At 35.5% G+C, this 10,391-nt stretch overlaps 2 protein-coding genes across 2 annotated transcripts; one reads left to right on the top strand and one right to left on the bottom strand.

Annotated features, from left to right (window-relative positions):
- Window positions 1–272: 272 nt before the first annotated feature.
- Window positions 273–1,418, top strand: LOC138312738 (uncharacterized). Its single transcript, XM_069253508.1, has one exon. The coding sequence runs from the start codon at window positions 273–275 to the stop codon at window positions 1,299–1,301; it is 1,029 nt and encodes a 342-aa protein (XP_069109609.1). The 3' UTR covers window positions 1,302–1,418.
- LOC138312741 (G2/M phase-specific E3 ubiquitin-protein ligase-like) lies at window positions 1,412–10,191 on the bottom strand. The gene is made up of 4 exons (XM_069253509.1): window positions 9,855–10,191; window positions 9,228–9,403; window positions 6,898–7,106; window positions 1,412–1,499 (listed from the first exon to the last, which is right to left on the bottom strand). Exons 1-4 carry the CDS (start codon window positions 10,066–10,068, stop codon window positions 1,412–1,414), a joined length of 687 nt encoding a protein of 228 aa, XP_069109610.1. The 5' UTR covers window positions 10,069–10,191.
- Window positions 10,192–10,391: the final 200 nt, after the last annotated feature.

The following is a 10,391-nucleotide window of genomic DNA, read 5'->3' as shown; positions in this document are numbered from 1 at the left end:
ATTCAAAACAATTTCTCAGGTATGGAATACTTCAAGAGTAGTTCATGGTACACCCAGTGAACCAACAGCCATTGCTACATGTGTACAAACTTTCCAACACTGGAATCGGTCGACCATCTGTTATAAATTGACATGGAAAAGATTCATTTTTTATTTTCAATTGGATTCAAAAAAAAAAATATAGCAATATGCTTTATGATAGACAGAACAAATACTTTGGAGGAAACTAAAAGAAATGAACATTGGTTTGTTAAGATTTACAGATATTAGTGATGAAGAAGACCTGTCAAATGAAATGTGTAGTATTTTATCAAAATCACCCACATTGCGGTTTATCAATGATGCAGGGACATTTACGTGCAAAAGGAATTTCAGTTCCGAAAAGGCTTGTTCAGAAAATACTGCGCGAGATGGACCCTGCCAGCTCTGTTCTGAGGTGGGGATTGATGGCTCGGAGAAGGAAGTATAGTGTACCAGGTCCAAACAGCCTCTGGCACATAGATGGCCACCATGCCTTGATCCGTTGGCGAATGGTTACCCATGGAGGAATCGATGGATTCAGTAGATTAATAGTTTTCTTGTGCTGTTCAGGAAATAATCGGGCGGATAATGTGCTTAATTTGTTTATAGAAGCTACTGACAAGTATGGACTCCCATCAAGGGTTCGAGGAGATCATGGAAGCGAAAATGTGCTTGTTAAGCAGTTCATGGAAAATAGTAGAGGAAACAACAGGGGTAGTTTTATTGGTGGCAGGTCAGTACACAACAGTAGAATAGAGAGGTTATGGAGGGATGTATATTATGGAATTGTACAAACCTATTATAGCCTTTTCTATTACATGGAGAGCATTTCTGTTTTAGATGTAAACAACGAGGTAGATTTGTTTTGCCTCCAATTTGTTTATTTACCGCGCATCAATGCTGGACTATGTGAATTTACAGAAGCATATAACCACCACGGACTAAGAACAGAACGAGGATGGACTCCTAAAAGAATATGGGTGAATGGAATGATTGACATCGAGAGACAAAACAGCTTAGCTGTAAGTGATGTGTTGAATTCTCAAAGTATCCAGACATTTGGAATAGATCCAGATGAAATTTATGTTGCTGGAGATGATGCAAATGAGATTAACATCCCTGAAATTGACCTGCAGGTTCAGTCCGATGAGCAGAAGGAGCATCTTATTGCAATGTTAAGGGAACACTGTGATGACCCCTTGTCAAACTGTGAAGATTTTGGAATTAATATTTATTTGTTAGCAAGGAATATTGTTCAGGACTTTCTCTTAACTGTGTGAAGAATACATGATGTATATTTCATTAGACTTGAGACGCAGGTCGAGGTCACAGAAGCTGAAATGTTACCAAGATTCTTCACGATAAAAGAAGAACCCTCCAATATTGATCTTCATACTTGGTTGGCTAATGCAGCTTGGTCTGTGGATGACGCCTCGTGAAGGTCAAGTTCATAGCTGAAAAGGTCAAGGTCAAAGTAGCTGTAATGTTTGTACGTAAAAAAAATGTAATAGTATAATGTAACAAAATTGTGTATACACAAATAACAACAAAACTAGTACTGTCCTACAGAATCTTCCTCATATCTGGTAAAATGATGTACCATGGTCCTCTAAAAAGATTAATGATCAGTAGTTAGGCAAAAAAATATGTATGTTTCAGGTCACACCTGCAGGGAAAGGATAGGGTGGTGTGGATAAGTAGGTAGGTAGTGTGACTATTTATTTTTTTAAATAATTGTTTCCGTAATTTCCCCATCCAGTTATTACCTTCTGAACTTCAAAGAACGAGAATATTATATCCAATCTGGTTCAAATTAGTTTTTGCTGCCTTTGGAAAATCTGGTGCTCCAGTAGGGTGATTACAAGTACTATTGAGGGCATAATTATTTGAAGAATTCAGTATTGCAACTTGCCAATAGAAATCAAGATAGAGGGTAGGAACCGGGTTACCCAGACACATATCAGTATAACCTATTTTTGTTTAGGCTTAGTCGGTCTCTCGCTTATGACCAGTACATGAGATCACGAGCAGGTTTATCAGAAAAGTTCTACTTAACCAAGAACACATATTCTACAAAGCTTTGATTGCAAATGTGTTGTTTAAGAAGAGATTATTTTTGCCATCACAGAACTGATTGAGTAAGAAAATGTGTTCATTCTTGATTGCTTACGAAAAGTTTTAAATCTAGTATGGCCTGCCAAAGGTAATGTGGTCACTAACCAACACTGGAATTGTCTGAAAATAAATGACCTAAGTACTTAATCTGCTTGAAAGAAACGACTTATTACTGCAAAGTGTATGTGTTGATCACCAATGTAGCCCATATCCACATACCAATTTTAGGAGCTGCATAAAGCTGAAAACCATCGCATTTAATTATATATTAAAGTTCCTGATTCTAATAAAAATAGATGACAGAAGCTATTTTACCAACGAAATGTTGTTCATGTGTGCAATAAAAAATAAAGAATGGTATTTACAGTTTCCATTACTTTGTTGTGAATGAGATTCTATGGAACCTCGAGAGTTGTGCCTGTCAGAATATAAAATTGTTTCATATCCAATCTGAAATATTGTCCCGAATAACCATATTACTATTATATCAGCAGACAGTAAAAATCAAAGCCAGGGGACTCTTTTAGGGGCTGTCACGATCCATACCAATTGACAATAAATCGTGTTGTTAGTAGAGGTGTATAATAAATGCAGTCAGGTCTTCATTATATATAAACGATCTTGTATGTGTCTTTTCGGACAATAGGAAATTCAAAATTTTTGTGTTTAAAAAGAAACATAACATCAACGAGCGCCATGTTTTTGCACATCCTACCCAAGCAACCCAACCAGAACACAAAATACTGAAAGAAAAATGGCACTTTTAGATATTATTAATACCGCTTCATTCAAAAGGTGGAAAATAAAATCGAAGTCGCAATGCCAAATGGTCAGTATAATCCATAAAGCAGCAACGAGTCAAATGGAATTCCAATAACCGTAGGTGGGGTTGCTGGGACCAAGAGTCAAGGTGATGATGCCTATTGAAAGGTCCATGTCAAAAGCTGTAATTTTATAAGCTTAAAGATTCACCTTGTGAACCATGCGACCTATCAGTAGGCCTCATACCTCGTGACCATGGGTCCATCAACCCACAGGACAATTTTTGAAATGTGATAGGTGACCTTCGGACCCGATAACGTCCATTCACAGACAATAACAATGAACAAACAGGAACATGAGAAATATTTTGGTTATTAAAATCTAATACGTACTGCCATCAAAAAAGATACATTTCAATTGGATCCAAACTCTCATGAGCAAGCGCTTAGGTGGCTACTGCTTGGAATTCTAGGCCAAACAAAAATTAGAATCTCGTTTTAACGGTAACCTGATACCATCCCTAGATTTTCCCTATTGACCCATAATAACATTATAATTGCAGGAAATTGAAAGAATTTTTTTCTGTGTTGTAAAATACAGGGTTTCATACTGAAAGCACAGGCTTTCTATTCTACATAATACCCAGGTAATTAAATAGCAAATATGTCAAGAAATAAGAAAACCTTATTTTTAAGGTTTTGTCGGATGACCCATTTTTTAATTTCCCTTACCATATTAACTGAATCTTAATGTTGATTCTACTGAAACCTTTTAAAATCATGAAAAAGTAGGTACATGAAAGTAAACTAAAAGGTATGAATTTTAACGTTCATATTATATTACATTCATATGTATTCCAAAACTTAGAAAACTAGTGTCCTCTATCAAAACATAAAATGTATGCATAACAAATCCTAAACGATTAATAAGATGGGCTGCCAAGGTAAAACTAGACCTCCCTCCTGGTTGAAAAGCGTACACGCGAAAAACAGTTATGGTTCCATAGGAAAGTACCGTACACAATGTGGATGGCACGGTATAAAGCAAGAACCTGTACTATGATATAAAAACATGTATTGAACGATTTGGTATACAACAGTTACAAATTTAAACCCATAACCAAATCAAATTGGTATACCTATTTGCTTTTGTAAGTAATAAGATTCTGTGTTTTTCTGCATATTGAACAATGACATAGTCTACAAAGACATAATGTAAATGTATTCTACACAAAAAATACATTTCATTATAACCCCAATTGCACATCTAAATACAGTAAGCTATCTATCGTGCATAATTCTAAATCATAATCGGCTCATGGACAAATATAAACAGTGGAAATTCTAGTCTAACTAGTGGAGGAGGTTATTCAAAAAAGACATAGTGTTTGTTTCAGAATCAAAGTCCAAAGTGAAACACAAAAAAACTATTGCAATCAGCAATTATAAATTCGAAAATAATTAAATCTAAATAAAATATATAAATAGTTTCACAAGAAAATATATTTACTTTATATCATCACCCAAATGTTGGTTGTTCCTATGCTTTAACAACAATATCACACAAGGACACACCGGGGCAAAGAGTCAATGGAGGAAGTTTTATAAATACTCCCTGTGTTGCATATTTTGTGGGTTACTGGTTCGATTTTACATGAAAAGGCCAAGGATAAATCCACTCCTCAAGCTTTTCCAAATCCTTGGTGAGTTCTTTTTTATTATTCCAAAGTTCACTCGATCCCTTTGTATACCAACAAAGGGTGGGTCACATTTAACAGTAGAGTCAATTTCCCCAAACAGCACAAGTTTGTTGGGACCCGTGGGAAAACGCTCCACTTACCGTAATTGATAATCGATCGTGCGATGGATTCCAACCCCAACAAAAGGAAACACTATCTGCCAGAAGTCAGCAAAAGCAAGCACCTCACTTAGATTTAGTTCAATGTTTCAGTAACATATTTTCAGAAAAGGAATAACTATACTATTCCACAACAGAAAAATAAAACAAAAACACTGTATTAAACCAATAACCTGTCAAACTCGTGTTTCATTAACATCATGAATGTTGTTTCCTCCGCAAAAGTACATTATTTTAATTCATGTAATATGATCTTTTTTTATAAGTTATTAGTAATGGAATATAAATGGAAATAAATACCTTTCATATGAAATGAGTGACAGATTGATACTTTATCGGCACAGAGAGAAAACAGTTGACGGAGTGTTAATTCCAACCACACAGAAAGATTGAAAAATTTCTGTAGTGGTAAGTATCACCAGTTCGCAAAATTGTTGCAAAGAGGGTATACACTGACCTTTTAATATAGCTAGTTGATTTCTCTCAGGATCTCAGAATAAAATTCCTACTGATAAACCTTCTATATCAAGTAGGAAGTCCCCCGCCACATCGCAACCCAACTATCACTTTTTTATCATCTCGTTTTATCTTCTCCGGTTATCTGACCGGCCAGAAAGAAAAGGAGTGATGTCAACCAAAAATGGCCTCCATCGTAGCTAGCTTGCGATTTTCCGCATTTGAGTTATTGAGGAATACCCCTCATCGAAAACAGCTGGAAACTCATTCCTTCATATTTCTGTCATAGAGCCCAATAGTCATTTAACCCCAAAGTCAATCCTGAAATTAAAAGATTTCAATTATAAACAGAAATAAAAATACACTCTTCTCGGTCATAAAACTTGAAATTACTATGTTCTCAGGCCCAGGGTTATTCATACAAAAGGATAAGGGAGGGTGTTTTTTAATTAAATTCTTTATTCTATTTGTCAACCAATCAGAATTGACATTTTGATTTTGAATTTTTCACTCACAGCCAAAGTCAAATCTACTCCGAGTAAATTGTTGAAATGTTATTACTCCTTGAAAAACAGGATTAACCGATAGTCTATGCTCTTCTCAATTAAACATTTATAAATCTGCATTTTCTAATCAAAACTATACTAATTTCACTACGAAAAATACTTTAGTATAGTTTATGACCACCAGGGATCTGGAGAATTATAGTCACGATGATTTAAATATATATAATCCCAATTTGGCGACCCAGACCAGGAAGTGCCAGTAAGACCACTTTTAAGACACTCTAACACGTTTGTAATATGGTTTTAAATAGAAACAGAGCCTATCCATACATAAAGAATGTACAACGGTTTCGGGTCCGTGAGAAGAGACTTATTATGAGCCGGCTAATGTAGACAGAGCAGCTGATGCCATTGCTCATGCATATTATATTGGCCACAACAGTACAGTATGAATATTTAATTAGCTGATATTAAAGAGATGATTATTGGACTGAAGTTTGACCTTGACAGATGACCTTGGGAACGACCTTCAATCATAATATTAAGAGTTTGCACGATAGATCCATGGAAAACAGTTTCTCATCTGGATTAATAGTTGTGACCACAAAAACCCATTTTTATTTGGAAACACGAACACACGGAGCCCTCATTTGCGTTGCCTATAATTCCCCAAGTGAGAGGGGATAGAAAAAATGAGTGGGCTCTAACCACAGTTGAGAGAACAGTCCCTGGAAAATCAAGTTTATTATTTATTTTTTGCCTTTATAGAAAAACTTTTATTTCTTCACTATCTAAATCCTGTACAGTCATCCAAGCATTTTGTGCTGCTCTACATTAAAACTGAGTGAACAAATACCAAAATCTGCGTCCTTTAGATTTTCCAAAAATGTAAAACGCTGATCCAAAGTGAAACAAAAAGTTTTAAAATAAATTGATGAGACTTTCAGTATTAATCTATTTCAAGTAAGGGAGTTAAACTCCATTATTCAAGGCCATCTTCCATGGATAAAATCAGTCATACAAAAACCCTAATGATATGAGAAGAAAATAATTATTATTTCCAGTTTACTATACAACAGAGGCTTAAAAAGGCATATGATCTGCATAAACCTAGAATAATGACTCGTCAGCAAGGGCCCTCAAGGTAGATAACCATAGTAAATTTAAGGTTGCAACATACATGCAATATATTAGATTTAGGACAACATACTGTGAAAGGGCTTCTGTGACTCTCCCCACAACCACAAAATGTAGCAGGTCCTGAACAAGAAAGTCCCTGTCCTCTAAATTCCTCACTGGCCGCCCAGACCCACTGATGTTCATTATCGTGGATAATCCAGCACTGGACAGATTCAAGTCAATATCCTCCAGGTTGGTACAATCCTTCAGCTGGTTAGATGGAAATAGCATTGAATGACAAGAAAAGTAGCAACAAGAGATCCCAGAGGGATCTTGGCGCCCACCAAAGAATGATCTACTTCTGACAATGGAAAGAGGATCTTTTCTCTGCTTTTCAAACTTTTACTTCTGTGTACAACATATTACTACATATGAAATATGAGAATGATCTTTTCAGTACAGAGGACTCCACATAATCGAATAACGGTTATTTGAATATTTCGGTTATTTGCATAAAATTCTGCGGTCCCGATTTTTTCCTTCTTTATCTTTGTTTTTCAAATACAAAATCTGTGTATTTGCATAGACTTTTACATGACCTCCGGTTATTTGAATAAAATATTTGGGAAATTCTAAAAATATAATGGAATATTTTTCAATTTTGCAATATATTTTTAGCGAAAGCCGATATATATGTTTCAAAAAATACTTCGCTTTTACTAAGGAATCATCCTGGTAACAGAGTAACGTTATAACAGCATGGCTTGTTATTTTATGCATGAATCTGCAAAGGTATTCGACGCTGTTTTACGATTAACATCAGGCAGCGGTTGATCATATAACTTTAGTATCAATCACTGACTCAAACATCTAATTAAAGCATTTGCACTTTGAAATATGTTTATTTATTAACGTAACGTACCTTATTATCGCGATCGGTTGGAGAAACCATGCTTCCTTACAACAATCGCCATTCATGAGTATCCCTCGTTCAACCTTCTTGTTATGACTACGACAGACATGTGTGCGTATCAAGCGTTCCTCGTTGAACGAGACATAAAAAGCATGCAAAGTCGGCGTGCAATTGACTACCGCAAGTTTTCGTACAGTATGTAAGCTTAGGATACAAAAGATACTTGCTACTACGTTTAATTGGTTTCATTGCTACTTGAATATGCATTAATTTCTGAAATGTTATCAAGCTATTCGCCGTATAGATCAACAATACAGGGAGAATTCTCAAAATACATTTAGGTCGAGTGAACGCATGGCTCCATCACCTGCCGCCATTTTCGAATTCATATGCACATGTGTAAAAGCAACACTACTAGTTGATCGGCACTTTGAAGTTTAATCACGATCGTTAGTTCATTTTGCCAGGCAAATGTACGTAAATTTGTTTATTATTTTAGGTTTAGAATTGTAGACACAAATCCAATCCTGTTTAGTAGAATCTAATTGCATTTGATATCGATCGTTTAGCTTGTTTCTCAAATATTCACGTGTCGACATCTAACGGGTAAACAAGAATCTAATATTGGAATATTGTTTTTTGTTATTAAACAATTAAAATCGATTTACAACTTCGAAAATAATTACTTGTGGTTCGTTTTAAGTGTAAATAATTTACGTATTTATCAAGTAAACGAAACGATATCTATTTGCCTATTCACATACATATGTGTGTGGGTCAAACGGAGGTGCAAAATGTCATCTCCACCTCATTGGCGAATATACTCCGGTGGATGTTGCATATTTTTTCAAAATGACTATGCAAATAAGCGGAATCCTCTGTTACTTTCTATGAAAGATATATAAAATCTAAGAAATCTTGGCACCATAATCAAAATCCAAGATATACCTGTCAGAGGGATCTTTTCTCTGCTCGGTTCAAACTATTTACACTGAAACATAAATTACTACATATGAAATTTGAGAACGATCACTTTCAGTACTTTCTAAGATATATAAATGTGTAAAACAAACTTTAACTATCAAAATCCAAAAATGGCTGAAATGGTGGCCATCTTGTACCCGATTGGTCCCAAAATGCAATATGCATAACATAGGGTCCCAGGGGAACCTACATATTAAATTTGAGAATGATCCCTTCAGCACTTTCTAAAAAATATCGATAACAAACGTTTAATATCAAAATCCAAGATGGCTGCCTGGCGGCTATCTTGTTAACCGATTGGTCCCAAAATGCAATATGCACAACTAGGGCCCTAGGGAAACCTACATATGAAATTTGAGAAAGATCTCTTCAGCACTTTCTGAGAAATAGCAATAACAAGAATTGTTAACAGACGGAAGGACGGACGGACAGAATGCCTAGGTTAAATATATTTAAAGCTTCGCTACATAATGTATTCATATTTTCAAAATCACCTTTTTTATCTTTCCCTTCATATCTATGTCTTGAACATCCTCCAGCGTGAGATGCACTTTTCGTCCAACCATCATGTCAAACAGCAACTGGTTGAAGAATTTTGGAGCTGGTCCTCCGTGGACTATTGACATGGATATAATTGTTCCAGCATCTTTATATGCTCCCGAGCTTAGTGCTAAAAGTAGAACAAGAGATCTCCAGTAGGATCATACATAACTAAGTCCCAAGAACAACTATATACTACTAAATTTGATAACAAGACTATACATAATTGCTTGTAACTAAAAATAATGTCCTTAAGAAAGGGCCCTTTGGACGGTGAACTGGAAGTGTGGCTCTGACGGCCATCCTAGATTTTGGAGAACAAATTTAAATGGATAATGCACTAGCTTTAAAATAAATACCATCAGCAATGTATGTACTTTTTTTTTAAATTCGGCTTTTAAAACAGTTTGTGACATAATTGGCGGAAACCAATTGTGAACATACAGATAGACAGACAGACTGACAGGACAATTACAAAAGGACACCCACACGAGACATTTTCTTTCTTGTACACCACTAGGTTATACTTCAAGATCGACCACTTGGGTCATACTACTGCAAGTTATCATTATGTTTCATACCGTTTGGATTAAGACTTAAAAGTCTATGTGTTTCTTGACCTTCAAATATATTTGAAAACTGAATATTTTTCAGCAGTAATCTCAAAAGTTCACGTTTTGGACCTCCTTCATCGACTGCCCCCTCAGGACTTCCTATGTCGTCTGTGAACTTCACTGACATCTTTCTCCATGGACAGAAAGATTTTCTGTTTATGGCCCTCCTGGCTCCATCCATTACGTCATGTCTGTTAATGTTGAATTTGGTAATTTTGTTGCCATCATCTGCTACATGCAACTTTGATTTAAGAGTGACCAATTCCTCACGAAGATTTGGGATCCTGAAAAAAAAAAAAGTTTCAGTGAACAAAGTAATGCGCAGTCAATTAGAAAATATACAATTTTTAAGGATTTGTTTTTATCAACTATTTCTATTTCCGTGACTAAATTTATACTTTTAAGTAGGGAAGTCAGAAGATGCAAGTAAGTTCTTTCAGGTGGAGCTTTTTCAAAGAAGGACTTTCAACCAATGTTATCATGTCCTCAAATGTTGCCTTATAA

The sequence above is a fragment of the Argopecten irradians genome, unplaced genomic scaffold, assembly GCF_041381155.1.
Source record: "Argopecten irradians isolate NY unplaced genomic scaffold, Ai_NY scaffold_0452, whole genome shotgun sequence".
NCBI lineage: Eukaryota > Metazoa > Mollusca > Bivalvia > Pectinida > Pectinidae > Argopecten > Argopecten irradians.
This window is presented reverse-complemented; position numbering and strand designations above follow the sequence as displayed.

What these genes read in the sequence shown, in the direction of transcription:
- LOC138312738 (XM_069253508.1), top strand. Translation starts at nt 273, where the DNA reads ATGAAGAAGACCTGTCAAATGAAATGTGTAGTATTTTATCAAAATCAC.
- LOC138312741 (XM_069253509.1), bottom strand. Translation starts at nt 10,068, where the DNA reads ATGGATGGAGCCAGGAGGGCCATAAACAGAAAATCTTTCTGTCCATGG. An exon ending in TGAAGGGAAAGATAAAAAAG is followed by an intron (nt 7,107 to 9,227) that starts GTGATTTTGAAA and finishes CCATCTAACCAG; the next exon opens with CTGAAGGATTGTACCAACCT. An exon ending in CTAAATCTAATATATTGCAT is followed by an intron (nt 1,500 to 6,897) that starts GTATGTTGCAAC and finishes CAAACATTACAG; the next exon opens with CTACTTTGACCTTGACCTTT.